At 43.7% G+C, this 17,062-nt stretch overlaps 1 protein-coding gene across 2 annotated transcripts in view; it reads right to left on the bottom strand.

The window, feature by feature from the left end:
- Positions 1 to 17,062, bottom strand: part of sema3h (sema domain, immunoglobulin domain (Ig), short basic domain, secreted, (semaphorin) 3H) — a 159,429-nt gene that overhangs the window by 77,570 nt on the left and 64,797 nt on the right. For both annotated transcript variants that reach the window (XM_043708547.1, XM_043708548.1), the window contains exons 3-4: positions 16,013 to 16,075; positions 12,106 to 12,225 (exon numbers count right to left, since the gene is read on the bottom strand). In XM_043708547.1, the coding sequence (XP_043564482.1) occupies positions 12,106 to 12,225; positions 16,013 to 16,075 (183 nt within the window). The remainder of the gene's footprint in view (positions 1 to 12,105; positions 12,226 to 16,012; positions 16,076 to 17,062) is intronic.

Genomic DNA, 17,062 nt, shown 5'->3' with positions numbered 1-17,062 from the left:
AGCAACTCAGAATTTAAAGAAAAAAAGTTCAGAAAAGGAAAGAGGGATCTGATTAAAACCTATAAAATTCTAACAGGGCTCAACAGATTGCTTGCCGGGAGACAGTGCAACCAGAGAAAAGAATCTTCAACTAGGCGTTACAGTGTCAGAATACAGTTCCGAGATGAGAAAATTTCTTCAGTGAAAACATAGGGAAGCTGTGGAATTCTTTACCACAAAGGGCTATGGAGGCCACATCACTGAATATTTTCACGAAAGAGATAGATCATCTTTTAAAAACAAATTTAAAGGCGTCCATGGGAGGGGCAGGACAGTAGAAATATAACGTTGAGATACAGGATCAGCCATGATTAGATTAAATGGTGGACAGGCTCATAGGCCTGAATGGCCTACTCCTGTGCCTAATTTCGATATTGACTGTGGGATGTGGGGAGTGTGAAAGTCTTAGTTTGTCGAGGACACCAAAATGCTTTGGTGTGCTCCTGGTAAGAGGTCATTTCCCGATAGACTTGGATCCCAGGTCCATGTGATTTGACGTTATGGCATCGATCCTTAGGCACAGGCCCAGTTCATATTAGAGTCATAAAGTCATAGAGATGCACAGCATGGAAGCAGACCCTTCGGTCCAATCCGTCCATGCCAACCAGATACTCCAACCTAATCTAGTCCCACCTGCCAGCACCCAACCCATATCCCTCCAAACCCTTCCTATTCATATACCCATCCAAATGCTTTTTAAATGTTGCATTTGTACCAGTCTCCACCACTTCCTCTGGCAGCTCATTCCATACACATACCACCCTCTGCATGAAAAGGTTGCCCCTTAGGTCTCTTATATCTTTCCCCTCTCACCCTAAACCTATGCCCCCTAGTTCTGGACTCCCCGACCCCAGGCCCCTCAATTTTGTAAACCTCTATAAGGTAACCCCTCAGCCTCCAGCGCTCCAGGAAAAACAGCCCCAGCCTATTCAACCTCTCCCTATGGCTAGAATCCTCCAACCCTGGCAACATCCTTGTAAATCTTTTCTGAACCCTTTCAAGTTTCACAACATCTTTCTGATAGGAAGGAGACCAGAATTGCATGCAATATCCCAACAGTGGCCTAACCAATGTCCTGTACAGCTGTAACATGACCTCCCAACTCCTGTACTCAATATTCTGACCAATAAAGGAAAGCATACCAAACACCTTCTTCACTATCCTATCTACCTGTGGCTCCACTTTCAAGGAGCTATGAACCTGCACTCCAAGGTCTCTTTGTTCAGCAACACTCCCTAGGACCTTATCATTAAGTGTATAAATCCTGCTAAGATTTGCTTTCCCAAAATGTAGCACCTCGCATTTATCTAAATTAAACATCATCTGCCACTTCTCTGCCCATTGGCCCATCTGGTCCAGATCCTGTTTGTAATCTGAGGTAACCTTCTTCGCTGTCCACTACACCTCTAATTTTGGTGTCATCTGCAAACTTACTAACTGTACCTCGTATGCTCACATCCAAATCATTTATGTAAATGACAAAAAGTAGAGGACCCAGCACCGATCGTTCTAGCACTCCATTGGTCTCAGGCATCCAGTCTGAAAAACAACCCTCCACCACCACCCTCTGTCTTCTACCTTTGAGCCAGTTCTGTATCCAAATGGTAACTTCTCCCTGTATTCCATGAGATCTAACCTTGTTAACCAGGCTCCCATGGGGAATTTTGTTGAACGGCTTACTGAAGCCCATGTAGATCACATCTACTGCTCTGCCCTCAACAATAATCTTTGTTACTTCAAGAAACTCAATTAAGTTTGTGAGACATGATTTCTCACATACAAAGCCATGCTGACTATCCCTGATCAGTCCTTGTCTTTTCAAATACATGTACATCCTGTCCCTCAGGATTCCCTCCAACAACTTGCCTATCACCGATGTCCGGCTCACTTGTCTATAGTTCCCTGGCTTGTCTTTACCGCCCTTCTTAAACAGTGGCACCACGTTAGCCAACCTCCAGTCTTCCGGCACCTCACTTGTGACTATCGATGATACAAATATCTCAGCAAGAGGCCCAGCAATCACTTCCCTAGCTTCCCACAGAGTTCTAGGGTACACCTGATCAGGTCCTGGGGATCTATCCACCTTTATGCATTTCAAGACATCCAGCACTTCCTCCTCTGTAACATGGACATTTTGCAAGGTGTCACCATCTATTTTGCTACTTTCTATATCTTCCATATCCTTTTCCACAGTAAATACTGATGCAAAATACTCGTTTAGTATGTGCCCCCATCTCCTGCAGCTCCACACAAAGGTTGCCTTGCTAATCTTTGAGGGGCCCTATTCTCTGCCTAGTTATCCTTAATGTATTTGTAAAAAGCCTTTGGATTCTCCTTAACTCTATTTGCCAAAGCTATTTCATGTCCTCTTTTTGCCCTCCTTATTTCCCTCTGAAGTATACTCCTCCTGCCTTTATACTCTTCTGAGGATTTACTTGATTTATCCTGCCTATATCTTACATATGACTTGATTAGATTCCCTACAGCGTGGAAACAGGCCCTTTGGCCCAACAAGTCCACACCAACCCTCCGAACAGTAACCCACCCAGACCCATTTCCCTCTGACTAATGCACCTAACACTACGGGCAATTTAGCGTGGCCAATTCACCTGACCCGCACATCTTTGGACTGTAGGAGGAAACCAGAGCACCTGGAGGAAACCCAAGCAGACATGGGGAGAATGTGCAAACTTCACATAGCCAGTCGCCTGAGGCAGGAATTGAACCTGGGACCCTAGTGCTGTGAGGCAGCAGTGTTAACCACTGAGTCACCGTGCCACTCAATGATGTCTAGGCTGGCACCTATTCCCTGTCCCCAGCCTTTCCTTTCACCCTGACAGGAATATACTTTCACTGGATTCTCGTTATCTCGTTTCTGAAGGCTTCCCACTTTACAGCTGCCCCTTTACCTGCGAACATCTGACCCCACACAGCTTTTGAAAGTTCTTGCCTAATACCGTCAAAATTGGCCTTTCTCCAATTTAGAACTTTGATTTTTAGATCAGGTCGAGCCTTTTCCATCACTATTTTAAATCTAATAGAATTATGGTCGCTGGCCCCAAAGTACTCCCCCACTGACACCTCAGTCACCTGCCCTGCCTTATTTCCCAAGAGTAGGTCAAGTTTTGAACCTTCTCTAGTAGGTAGATCCACATACTGAATCAGAAAATTTTATTGTACGCACTTAAATTCCTCTCCATCTAAAACCTTAACACTATGGCAGTCCCAGTCTATGTCTAGAAAGTTAAAATCCCCTACCATAATCACCCTATTATTCTTACAAATAGCTGAGATCTCCTTACAAGTTTGTTTCTCAATTTCCTTTTGACTTTAAGGGGGTCTATAATACATTATTGGGATTGTAATCATCCCTTTCTTATTTCTCAGTTCCACCCAAATAACTTCCCTGGATGTGTTTCCAGGAATATCCTCCCTCAGCACAGCTGTAATGCTATCCCTTATCAAAAATGCCACCCCCCCTCCTCCTCTTGCCTCCCTTTCTATCCTTCCTGTAGCATTTGTACCCTGGAACATTAAACTGCCAGTCCTGCTCTCCCTGAGCCATGTTTCTGTAATTGCTATGATATCCCAGTCGCATGTTCCTAACCATGCCCAGAGTTAATCCGTCTTCCCTGTTAGGCCCCTTGCATTGAAATAAATGCAGTTTAATTTATTAGTCTTACCTTGTCCCTGCCTGCCCTGACTGTTCGACTCACTTCTGTTCTCAACTGTACCAGTCTCAGATTGATCTCTTTCCTCACTATCTCCCTGGTCCCACACCCCCATCTTACTAGTTTAAATCCTCCCGAGCAGCTCTAGCAAATCTCCCTGCCAGTATATTCCTCCCCTTCCAATTTAGGTGCAATCCGTCCTCCCGGTAAAGGTCACCTCTACCTCAAAAGAGATTCCAATGGTCCAAAAATGTGAATCCTTCTCCCATATACCAGCTCCTCAGCCATGCATTCATCTGCTCTATCCTCCAATTCCTGCCCTCACTAGCTTGTAGCACTGGGAGTATTCCAGATATTACTACTCTCGAGGACCTCCTTTTTAAATTCCTGACTAACTCTCTGTAATCTCCCTTCAGAATCTCAACCTTTCCCCTTCCTACATTGTTGGTTCCAATGTGGATAATGACCTCCTACTGGCCCCTCTCCCCCTTGAGAACATTCTGCACCCTCTGAGACATCCTTGATCCTAGCACCAGGGAAGCAACACACCATTCTGATTTTTTGCTGCTGGCCACAGAAACATACCTCGGACTAGAGAGTCCCCTACACAATTGATCTCTTGGAACCCGACATACCCCTCGTCGCAGTAGAGCCAGTCTCAATACCAGAAACTTGGTTGTTCGTGCTACGTTCCCCTGAGAATACATCACCCCCTACATTTTCCAAAACAGCATACTTGTTTGAAATGGGTATAGTCACAGAAGGCTCCTGCACTAGGTGCCTACCTCTTACTTTTCCTGGAATTAACCCATCTATGTGACTGTTTCTAAGACTTTTCTCCCCTTCCTATAACTGCCATCCATCACATACTGTTGCTGTTGCAAATTCCTCATTGCTTCTAATTGTCTCTTCAACTGATCCATTCGATCCGATAAGATTCGCAACCAACAGCATTTATTGCAGATCTAATCCACAGTAACCCTTAAACTCTCTTTAAACTCGCACATCTGATAAGAAGCGCATATCACTCTACTAAAGGCCATTTTTGCTCCTTCACAATCTACAGACCCAGAAAATAACACCGTCTTATTCCTCTACAAAACACTGCCCCAGGTTAAATGAATATTTATGGCTTATATTTTAAGTTGCATCAAGAGACATATTTCAAAAAACATATCAAGAAAGAACCCACTCTACTCACTACTGCAGACTTTCTGCAGGCCACATTTAAAAACAATACACTTATCTCCTTCTGTGCTGTGAACTTCACCCAAACAGTTCCTCCAAGATCAGTTGTGAATTTCACTGTTTGCTAATTTTCCCAGACGCACTCCGATCCAGCGATATAGCAAACGCAGTAACTGCAGGTTCACTGCTGTGTCAGTTTTTTTCTTTCTCTCTCCTGCACTGATTTCACCATGTGCTTCCTTTGTCTGTTCTTCTCCCTTTTAAGGCTGCTGTTTTGACTTTTTTCTTTCCAAAGTTCCAAAACAATGCAACAGCATATAAAACAGAAATTGCTGCTCCTGGAATTTGAGGAAATCACCTCCAACAGTAGGTGATCGGCCAACTAATACTTGCAACGAGCCAGTGTTTCAGACTGGGGAGGCCATGTCGTGTATTAATTGGACAGCCTGCACATGTACAACCTCGCCCGGTATCCTGTGGAGTCTGTGCCAGGACATGGCATTGCCAATCTGCATCTTTCCTCACTCACCCCCACCAGTTGTGTGTTAAGGAAGTACTCTCACGTTCCTCTACCATACATACCTGGACTGAAATATGACACATACAGCCAGAAGAGCCTTTCAATTTTACTTTGATTCTCAAAATTGGCACCCTGAAGGTTTCACGTTGAATAGCTAATCAGCTGTACACAGATGTCAGATTATACACTGATTTAAAGAGCAGTGTCATGAGGAATTAGCCCTGCAGGACTGACCTTTAAATTATTTTGACCTTTTCTAGGTGATTTTCTTCTCTCCCCCCCACCTAGCTGAGCCAGCTCTTCACAGTAGTGGTGAAACAGGACCGCTGATGCTCAGTGTAGAAGGTAAAAACAATGACTGCAGATGCTGGAAACCAGATTCTGGATCAGTGGTGCTCAGTGTAGAAGGGCTACTTCAGCAATAGAGGTATCACAGTCAAGGCAAATCCTACCCTCCTTTGATGCCTGAGCATAATGTTCCTGGGGACGATGCGGTGAATAATGACATCGGAAGGTGGGCAGATTTGATCAATACAAGGTGAACTTTGGAAAGTGATCTGCTGATAGGCTGCGTGGAGGTCACCAAGTTCCTTCAACAGCACCTTCCAAACCCCTGGACTCTATCCCTTTGAAGGGCAAGCAGAAACATGGGAACATCACCTCCCACGGACTCCTCCACTACACACACCTCCCTCCCCCCACCCCCACCCCCGCCAGCCCCAAAACACTCACCATCCTGACTCAAATACTTTGCTATTCCTTTGACTGGGCCAACATCCTGTTACTCTCTTCCTGAAGGCACTCTTCTCCAGGGCAGTTAGGAATTGGCAATAGATGCCAATCTAACCAAGAGTTCCCGAGAAAGAACTTTTTTCTTTAAAATAAATGGCTCAATCCTCTCAGACTTGGCTTAGAATGGGCACAGTGACAGCAGAGGGTCAGCAATGCCCTCTGTCCAGGCTTCAAAAATACAGGAACAGGTAAACCCAGGCAGATGTGTGCAATGACCATGAAATTGGAGTAAATGCCCAGTCTAGTTTGAACTTGGCCTTATCAGTGCCAGTCATTTGACCTGAAAGAATAAAGAAAGAGCCTGTACAGATCATTGACTCAGGCAGGCACGAGACCTGGTCCATTTCTTTACTGTAAATACTGAGTAATCTACTGCCACCAAACAATGCATTTGCAGAATCTGATGTTTCAGAAGCCTCTGTGTAGAAGTTGCATTCCCAAAGCCAAACAAGGAAATCCAAGGCCAGGATGAGACCTGAGAAAATTTAGGACCTCCCAGTACCAACTCAATCCTCCAACACCAATCCATTAAAGACTGCCTGACCTGACAAAGCCTCCTGCTGGGACATGCAGGGGTTGGCAGATGGCTCATTATTCAAATTGAATTCAGATGTCAGGGAGGATTGGATCCTCTGACTGTATCTAGTAGATCACCATCTTAAAACCTCCCTGCACTTTGTTCATAGCCATGATCTCGGTGAATGGGAGAGACAGCTCAAGGGGCTTAATGACTTATTCCCACCTCTTATGTTCCTACCATACTCTTCAAACCAAAATAGTACTTTAATAAACAGAGGGGAGAAGAGGATTCTTTTCAAACAAATATGAAGCAAACAGTTAGTTCCTGGATTATCTGGTCTGAAAACATGGTGAAAGCATATTTGACAAGGAATTGGATTAATATTTGAAAAGGAATTATTTGCAGGAATGAGCAAGTGTTGGCCTAATGGTATTATCACTGAACTGTTAATCCAGAGAGCCGGGTAGCATTCTGGGGACTGGATTCAAATCCCACCACGTGGTGGTGAATTAAATTTTAAAAGAAACCTGACCATGAATCCATGGTCAATTGTTGGAAGAAGCCATCTGGGTCACTATTGTTCTTTCAGGAAAGAAACTGGTCTGGCCTACATGTAACTCCACAGCAATTTGGTTGACCCCTAATTGCCCTCTGGGTAGTTAGGGATGGGCAATAAACATATGAATGAATAAACAGAAAATGGGGGGGGAAAAGGAAGGGGGCAGAGATAATTGGCTAACTTGCAAAGAGCTGGCACAAGCACAATTGGCTGAATGGTTTCCTTGTATGACGCATTACCCTATGATTCTAAACATTGTCTAAAAGTGAACAGATTTGTTGTTGTTTGCCATCTTGGGCAGTGATGTGTTACAAACTTTCAAGTCATAAATTGTCCAACTTGTTAGCTGTGGCTGAAATTAATGAACAGTTTAATTTCCATGACCTCCCCTGACAGGAACGATGAAAGGTGGCTATTGTAGACCACCGGGGACACAGCCATGATTGCGAGTCATTAACCCTTTGCGTATGGCAGCAGCAATTTTGCAACAAAACAGCAAACAAGAATGACAGATACCAGAGGCTGATTACTAATAAGGGTTAAGTGGTACTCTGTACAGGGCAATAGTAGAGCATGTGTCTGAGGTCATGCAAAACAGAAGGCGGGAAACTGGACCACACTACACAGTGAATGGAAAAACACAAGTTGGTGAACGTAGTGCTGTGTGAAACTGCTTAATGTTTTAATTATTTTCTAGCACAGGCGTTTGCACTTACTGGGATTTGGTGACTTCAAAAGTACCTCGGAAAGCACTTCAAGGTGGTTGTTAAAGGCACTACATAAATGCAATCCTTGCTTTCAAATTCACAGCAGCTCTTGGAGTAGAGATGGCAGGAGAACTGAGCAGTCACAAAGCTAGATTGTTACCACTGAGAAGGTGAGGCATACGCCAGCAGGGGAGGAGATGTCTCTGATGGAGGGGTGGCAGGGGGACCTTGGTGAGGAAGACACCAATTAAAGGAAGGGGGAGGCTTTTAAGGACATAGCACCTCCTTTTCTACCCAAGCTGGCTGGCCTCCTGGATCTCCCATCATTATAGGGCCACCCGAGACTTATCCTCCCCACATCAGATGATAGCTGTGCTGGGGAGGGATGGATCAGTCACAGGAAACATACGGTCGGTGTTTTACTATAGATCCCTAAACTTCTCCAAAATTCCTCCAAACAGAGGACTGTCAGATTCTGCCCAAGGGCAGCAAAATACAGCACGCTGACATGTGACACAAACTGTGGTGCTCCATTCTGTGACTGTATCATTGTAGGCTTAGTGTTCCAACACACTGCATGGTGGTGCTCAGTATCACTGCACGGTGCAGGAAAATTCATGGTGTACTTCAGGATTGGGCAGTGACAGAAATTCAAAAATAGTTGGTCATCCCATTCTAGCTCAATGTAACAGTAGGAAATCAAACAAAAACGCACGGTGTGATAAATGGCAAAGTGCAAAGACTCAGAGCTGCTTCACCTGTGACATGTTCCCACTGTAAATGTGGAGTGGAAACACTTCAACATTTAGCCAGTTTCTTTATAACCGATTCAAACTGACGACCTCGGTACTGTATTTAGAAACTATGACGCCTTGACAGTAAGGGTATGCCGGAGATTCTGCCCAGTGGAATATTCTGAGGAAGACCCAAAATGTTTCTGATTTTTTTTTCCCCCCCAGAGATGCTGCCGAGCTTTTTAGGCAATGTTTGTTTTTGAGAGTTGGATATTCTGGCTGGTGAGCTATGTGCGAATGGGAGTTGACTGTATTACAGCATTCTAAAGTTCACAATGTAACAGCATGGGGATTCTTTAATTCATGCTCGAATATTTTCATCAACTGAAGTTTGCTCCAAAAATGTATGGGCTGGTAGGAGGCCAGTATCAGCTTCCTTGTGAATACAGAAATATGTTAGCAAGACCACCCCCCCCCCCCCCATGTCAAAATCTCCATTGTTCAAAAAATCTTGGTCTGCATTCCTTGTGCCCGTATAAAATGGGTGAATTAGTAACGCACTGGTCTGCCCTGCTATCCCTACGTTCTTCAAATGACCTTTCCAGAACTGAGCAGAGAGATTTGTGTGGTCAAAGCAAGGATAGCTGCTTGCATTTAACTCCCTGCCTTAATTTACTGTGATACATACAGGCTGTCATTTTTCATCTGTCCTTTTCTCGATATTTCCTACAGTATCATTCAGTGAAATTAGTTTGGAGAACTTGTCTGCAAGAGCCTATTTCAATCATTGGAAGAAGATAATGTGAACTCCTGGATGAGGTCAACACTTCACCAACTGCCAGCCCTCATCCCAGCAGTAGCTGGAGAATCTGTAGGTGGTGAGTGGTCACACCACAATTACCAAAATCACACTTTCATAGCGAAGCTGCCCGTCTTTCCTGGCTATTCTAAGACTATAGCATAATAAACAGGCTTCAGTGCAAACTATCCTTTTCAGTTCTGCTTTGTTCCTGGGGAATTATCGAAGGAATTCAGCATTCAGGGGGTTAAACTCCAATTCCCCCTTGACTACCGTTATCAGAGCTGCAAGTTAAATCTTCCTTGTAAAATCCGTATCTCACATGATAAGATCAACGGTGTTAGGGCCCCCTCAGCTTGAGACTTGCCTTCCCTCTAACTAGGAGCACGAACCTTTCCAAGACCCTATCAAACACTATATATAGCACTAATTAGACTGAAGAGGCTTATCGCCAGGAGTGAGGGAGAGTCTCACACTATACTCTGCTGACCTCCCAGATTCCCACTAGACAGAAGGAATTCTTGTTATCAGCTTCCACAATAAACAGCATAAATCTTCGGGAAGCACAGCGTAGGGCAGCTTGGAGATTAGACACTGAAATGTTGATGAGGTAATGGCTTTCCAAAAGGAGGATGTATATTATTGTAGCATAAGCTTCAGCAAAGGCAGCTTGTCTCAATCTTCCTCACCCCACCCTGGGCAGACACTAACACAGAAATGGTTATGGACATTTAAAAGACAATCTTCCAGTTGTCCTGGCAGCCTCAAACAAACAGAATTTGACAATGAACCCCATAATGAGATATTTGGGCAGGTGACCAAAAGCCTTTTACAAAGAGACAGGCTTTAATGAGTGCTTTAAAGGGAGAGAGTAAGGTTGAGAGGTGAAGAGAATTAGGGAGGGAATTTTAAAAAAAGCTGGGGCCTTCCACATTTGTCAATTGGGAGGTGGTTAAAATCAGGGCTCTGCAAGAGACTGGAAATCAAGAACTGCAGAGATTGTGGAGGGGGCTAGGGCTGAGAGAGGTAGACAAAGGTGACAAGTGTGTATTTGGTTTACACCTACCTCCCCATCCTTTCCTGTCCCTTTGGCAGACAAAGACTTCCGGTCTGCATTTCAACTCCTGCTATTATGATTTCCACCATGTTTCTCTTCATTACCCTGATCAACGCTAAATCCCAGCTTGATCTCCATCTCTGTTCATTCCCACTTAAAAAATTTTAAAAACCAAAATGCTGGAAAAACCCCAGTAACTCTGTGAGCATCTGCAAAGATAGAAAAACCAAGTTAATATTGAGTCCTGTTTGACTCTTCTTCAGAAGAGCAATAAACAAGATTTGACCCCGGGTCTCGAAAATTTCATCTGACCCGAAACTTGCACAGCCTTTTGCAACAAACGTGGAACACTGGGGTGGAAATTGTTCTCAGTTTCTAGTGGCCTTGTATGCTTCATGATTTTACTCCATGTAGTTAAAAATCACACAACACCAGGTTATAGTTCAACAGGTCTGATCGGAAGAGAAAGTGAGGACTGCAGATGCTGGGGATCAGAGTCAAGGGCTTATGCCCGAAATGTTGATTCTCTTGCTCCTCAGATGCTGCCGGACCTACTGTGCTTTTCCAGCACTACACTTTCAGGTTCGTTTGGAATTACAAGCTCTCAGAGCGCTGCTTCGTCAGGTAGCCGGTGTTCCACTCCGAAAGCTTGTACTTCCAAACAGATCTGTTGGACTATAACGTGGTGTCGTGTGATTTTTAACTTTGTCCACCCCAGTCCAACACCGGCATCTCCACATCATTACTCCATGTAGGCTGACACGGGAGATAGCTGTGGTCCACAGCACGGAATGTGGTCCACAGAAGCTGTCTATATCAGCTGTGATAGTGTGGAACATGGTACAGTAAAGTGATGGTCTGAACAGCAGGTCAATTCAATTTTACTCAGTTGGGAGTTCACTGCAGGTTAGAGAGGCGATGTCAAACAAACCGAACCAAAAACAGCAAAGAGGTACGAAAACATAACCTGCCAACTCCACATGGTGCTCAATACTTAAAGTTGCTTGGCAGACCAATTCTCCTGACTAATCCTGAAGCCACTTTTCACGGTGTCCGCAAATTAGAAATGATCGCGCCCACCGCTAACAAATAAAACAAACAGGTCTGGGCCTTCTGTCAGCAATAAACTGAAATAATGTCACCAGCTCTACCCTGGGTAGCCCACCACACTTTTGCTGTTTCTCATTCTCTTCACCAGCTCCCAGGGTCAGGCTGCCAACTAGTATTGAATCATGCATTGTACCATGGACTGCCTCATTCAGGGTTGGATTGAACTAAATTTATGTTGGATTTTTACAACCAGTATAGAGATCCCATTGTTAATCACTCAGTCTGCATTCCCACCCAAGCCTTCCAAATAAAAGAACAGTATGTTAATCCACTACAGCTTCCAGTTCCTATGTTCCTCCTCTATGCCCTGCCCCAGTCAATAAAGTACAGGCTGCAGCACTGTACAGTGTAACTTTCCATCAATAGCTGACCATTCACAAAATGCGTGTGGGGTAGCCAGGACACTTACCCTGTTGAACATCGATGTGGCAATGTATGCACAGCGTGGGTGGAAGGCTCCAGTCCCACAAACGTACAGGTGAGTTTGGTTGTAGAAGTGAAGGACCCTCAGGAAGTTGCCACAGTCCAGCTGCAAAGAAATCAGGAGACTCCAGTTAGTTTCCAGCACCTGCTGACCAACATAACACCTCAGACTACAGGTGAACCCAGTATTTAATCTCACTTTAAAACCAACAGGCGTGAATCGTACACTTTACAATTGTTTCTTTGATCAGTTTCAGCTATGTGTAGCAACAGCCAACTTTGCTTTATCCCATAGGAACTTCTGTAATTTTTTTTCAGGGGATGTGGAGGTCCCTGGCTGGCCAGCATTTGATTCTGATCACCATCTGCCCTGAGGTGGTGGTGCTTACCTGCCTTTTGAACCCTGCAGTCCGCATGCTGTAGGTTGACCCACAATGTCCTTAGGGAAAGGGTATTGTTGGAGCTGTCCCCATCCAGACACATGGGGAGTATTTCTATCATACTCCTGACTTGTGCCTAATAAATGGTGGACTAACACTGGGGAATCAGGTGGTGAGTTACTTGCTGCAGTACTCCTAGCCTCAGGCCAGTCCTTGTAACCACTGTGTTTATATGACTCGCCCAGTTCGGTTTCTGGTCAGTAGTAACCCAGGATTGTTGATAGTATGGGATTCTAGGATCGTGTGAAGGCCATTGAATATTAAGGGGTGATGGTTTGATTGGCTCTTGTTGAGGGATGGCCATTCCCTGGCATTTGAGTGATCGAATGTAACTTGCTACTTATCAGCCTGGATTATATTGTGGTCTTGGTCGTATATGCTCATGGATTACTTCAGTGTCTGTGGAGTCATGAATGTGCAATGTTTAGAACCAATCTTCCGTGTTCATGACCCCTTTTGATAGCATGAAAGATTGAAGAAAGCAGCTGAAAATGGTTTAGGCGAACATACTACTCTGAGGAATTTAAGGGCTTGTGACGCAGTGGCAGTGTCCCTGCCTCTGATCTCGAAGAACTGGATTCGAGTCCCACCTGCTCCAGAGGGGAGTAACATCTCCAAACAGGTTGAATAGAAAATATATACCCTGAGGAATTTGTGCAACAGCATCCCGAGGCAGGAATACAGTATTCAATCCAATACCCATCTTGGATTTGTATCTGTTCACTTAGGCCACAAATATCTAGCAATCTCAATTAATGGTCCCATTTTTCATAGCCTTTTAAGAAAAAGGGCTTTGGGGGACATAGCCCTAATTTAAAAAAGTTATTTCATGTTCCAGCTACATTTTAGAAAAGGCTACAGTGTGATACTTTAAAAAAAATTCTACATTGTTCTGGGCAAATGTAATAGGATACCAACCTTTTAAATTATAAATTTACTTGTCCTATCTCTTGACTCAACTTTATCGGATGCAAATGGAGGGAGTCCATGAAATGAAATGACTGCGTGCTAATCTATAGTCCGTTCTACTATAGCGTGCATTTCTTCGACGCAAATTGGCTTTAACGCGACTGAAGAACGTAGAACACGAACTTCCCTTACCTGTATCAGCTATAGTGTTATTCCAGCTCCATTAGTTTAAGCGATGTGGCTATTGCATGATTCTCCCAGAACAGGATATCACATGAGAACCGAACTATCGCTTTATATCATAACGGACTGCATTTGTATGATCTATGCTGTTAAAAATGTTGTTATCAATGATTCAAGATTTTCGCTGTTTGTAGAACTTAATTTGTTTGGATTCCTTGTACAAATCTGCAAAAAGGCTTGGTTTTAGAATCACTACAAACAATGAACTTTATAAGATTATAATATTTCAAAACATCTTAATTAAACAATGTTCTGATGAGGATGTTTCAAGCACCTCCACTCGGAATCAGGCTCGTGTGATTTTGTTGCTACTGGGGTCAAAACAAACTGAAACTTACTGAAATCAAGGGAGTGTTTTTATGTCTTGAGTTTCACTGACAAAACAAAATAGCCAGTATTGACCGTTTTTTGATAGCAATGAAGCAAAAAGCTGATTTTTTTTTTGTTTGAAAGCAGAGCAGAACAAAGTGAGATTTCTGGAGATTTAACAAACAAAAAGTCACCGAGGCGGACCTTGCTAGTGGGAGTCAGTTCTGGAAAGATTCAGAGTGGAATGGTTGTTGAAGGACACTGAAAGGCATGACAGGGAGAAGACATGATCCTGTTGGAATATTGGGAGTCACTTGGAACTTTATGTAATGCTACACATCTGCCAGAATACAGTGAACAGAAAATGGTTTTAAAAGAATCATCTTGATTGACATAAACAGCTCACGCATAAATAATCTGTTGTATTAATTGCCTGTTAAGTAATGTTTGATCTGTGTTGCTTATTTTAAACATCTCAAATCATAAACTCGCATCTTGTGATTCTTTCCACCAGTGTCTGGGAAATACACCTGTTCTTTTATCCCCAGAAGTTATCAGACTCTACGGGGACCGCAACAGCTTCCCAGTTTCATATTCTGACTGCCAGCAACTCCTGATGGTGACACACTAAGTGGAGTTAAAGTCAGGGAAATAATTGGATAAACATTAAAAAAAGATTTGTTTTAATAAACTCTAAAACTGTCAGTATCGGGCAAGCTGATCTTTGCTGTTAGGCAGCTGCAAAACATAGGATCATTGCTTCACCACATTGAGTAGGTCATTTCAGAAGGAATAACCCATTCAACTTGAAACTTCACAGTGGGATGTTTCCCAGTGCTGTGAGAGAATAAATTGCTTGGAGCCAATGGTGACTTGAGGTGAACAGTTCAACAGACCTGGGACAAGACATACTGCAACTCAGCTGAAATGTCATTGCTGAGCTGTGGAGTACAAGGCCAAAAATGTGTTCCAGGAGAGTTATTACTCGATTACTCCCTAGTCAGCCAGTCTCAATGACTGGCTGAAGAGTGGCCATCTGCTCAGCACAGTCTGGAACATAGTGAAGAACATGAAACACAGGTGGGATAGAAAGAAGAATCAAAGAATCCTTACAGCATGAAGCTGGCTATTCAGCCCATCGCATCCATGCCAACCCTCTGAAGAGCATCCCACCCAGACCCAGCCTCCCTACCAGATCCCTGCAACATTTCCCATGGTTAATCCACCTAGTCTACACATCCCTGAATACTCTGGGCAACTTACCATAGCCAATCCAAATAACCTGCACATCTTTGGACTATGGGAGGAAACCCATGCAGACACCGGGAGGATGTGCAAACTCCGCACAGACAGTTGCTTGAGGCTGGAATCAAACCCAGGTCCCCGCCACTGTGAGGCAGCAGTACTAACTGCTGAGCCACCATACTGCCCTACTATGATTCTATCATTCTAAGAAAGAAGAAGTACTTGACTTTTTCTTTCAGAAAAGGGAGCTGAACAATGCCTCTAACGCCTGGACGGTCAGATGGGAGGAAAGCTCAATTGTAAAACTGTCATGTGCAATGATGGTGGGACAGTTGCAACTTCTTGAACTGAACACAGCCAGTCACATTTTCAGGTTTACTAATCAGCCAGGCCACAGGACAGCTGGCACAAAAAAAAACGCACACAGTGTGGCGGGGTGTGTAAGAGAGTTAGTTCTTCAGAAGTGAAGCTGCAGAAAATGGAGTCTATTCCTCATTTAGCTGTTATGATACATCAAACCATATTGAGTGCATGAAATGAGTTAATGTTTCATTCTCCAGCACTAATATCTCTCAAAGTCATAGGTATATACAAAACAAAAATTTTCCTTCAAATAACAAGCTGAAGTCCTGATGGCTAGTGCTGCTCTCCAGTGAAAATGTATCTTCCACAGTACACGAAGATGTTCCCTTTCAATGTTGTTGTTAAGTTTCTATCTGAAAACACAAGCCATTTGTATTTACTCACGTCAGGATCCTTTCCAGCCATCTTGCATTCAGCTATTCTTTCAGGGGTAGCTGGCCAGTATAACTGGGAGGAACAAAAGATAGTATTTATGTAGTTTTTAAACACCTTGGAACATGGGGTAGCATAATAATCCAGAAAATACAAGACTGAAAATTCAACCACAACAGGTTGAAAATTTGAATTCACGTTTTGAATATCTGCTGGTATTGTCAACTGTTTTGGGAGTGCCGTAAAAACTGATTTCCTTCAGTGAAGGAGATCTATCATCCTCTCTCAGGTTATTGTATTTTTGATTATCTTCTGCCATCAAACATGGCCAACTCTTAACTGCCCCCGAGGTTTCCTATCAAAGCATTCAGAGTCAAAGTGAAGCCATTCAAGATAAAAGCACCCCCCGCTCCCCCCCACCCCCAAGCCCTGCCAATGCTGTCTCAGAACAACCAATAAATGGCTGACCTTGTCATATCCTGAGCATGAATGAAAAAGAAAGAAATTTGTTTCTGGTGTTTATTCCACGTTATACCAATAATGCTACCTATAGTGGAAGTGCAATAGTGCCATCAGCGTTTGACCCTCTCCTGGTATTTGATCAGCATTGATCGGTCACAACCATCTCCAAGGAAGGCAGGACCAAATACTTTCTTAGAGCAATGCCTACTTCAGCCACAGAGGGGCATGTTGCAAGGTAATAGATGCCACTGATATTAGTGACTTTAAAACCATTAGCCTTGGTGTAATTCTGGCTTCTGTGGATAGTATGAAATTCAGATTCAGATTACATCAGCCCTCACCATATCGGAGATGGGAACATTTGGCATTACCCTGCTGCCATCATTCCAGTGGACTGCTATCTCTCACCTCCCTGAAACAAACACAAAAGCACTCCAAGCCACATGGCATCATTCAAAATCAACAATACGTCAGGTCTACCCACAGGTATCTGAATTTATTTAATTTTTCATGCACTAACTGGAACCGTGAAACACTCAGGTATTTAATCAGATCAAGCCAACAGAGATAGTGACAGTGTTGAAACCGGGAATGTCTGGA

The sequence above is a fragment of the Chiloscyllium plagiosum genome, chromosome 18, assembly GCF_004010195.1.
Source record: "Chiloscyllium plagiosum isolate BGI_BamShark_2017 chromosome 18, ASM401019v2, whole genome shotgun sequence".
Lineage (NCBI taxonomy): Eukaryota > Metazoa > Chordata > Chondrichthyes > Orectolobiformes > Hemiscylliidae > Chiloscyllium > Chiloscyllium plagiosum.
The sequence above is the reverse complement of the archived record's forward strand: the minus strand, read 5'-3'. Positions and strand labels throughout refer to the sequence as shown.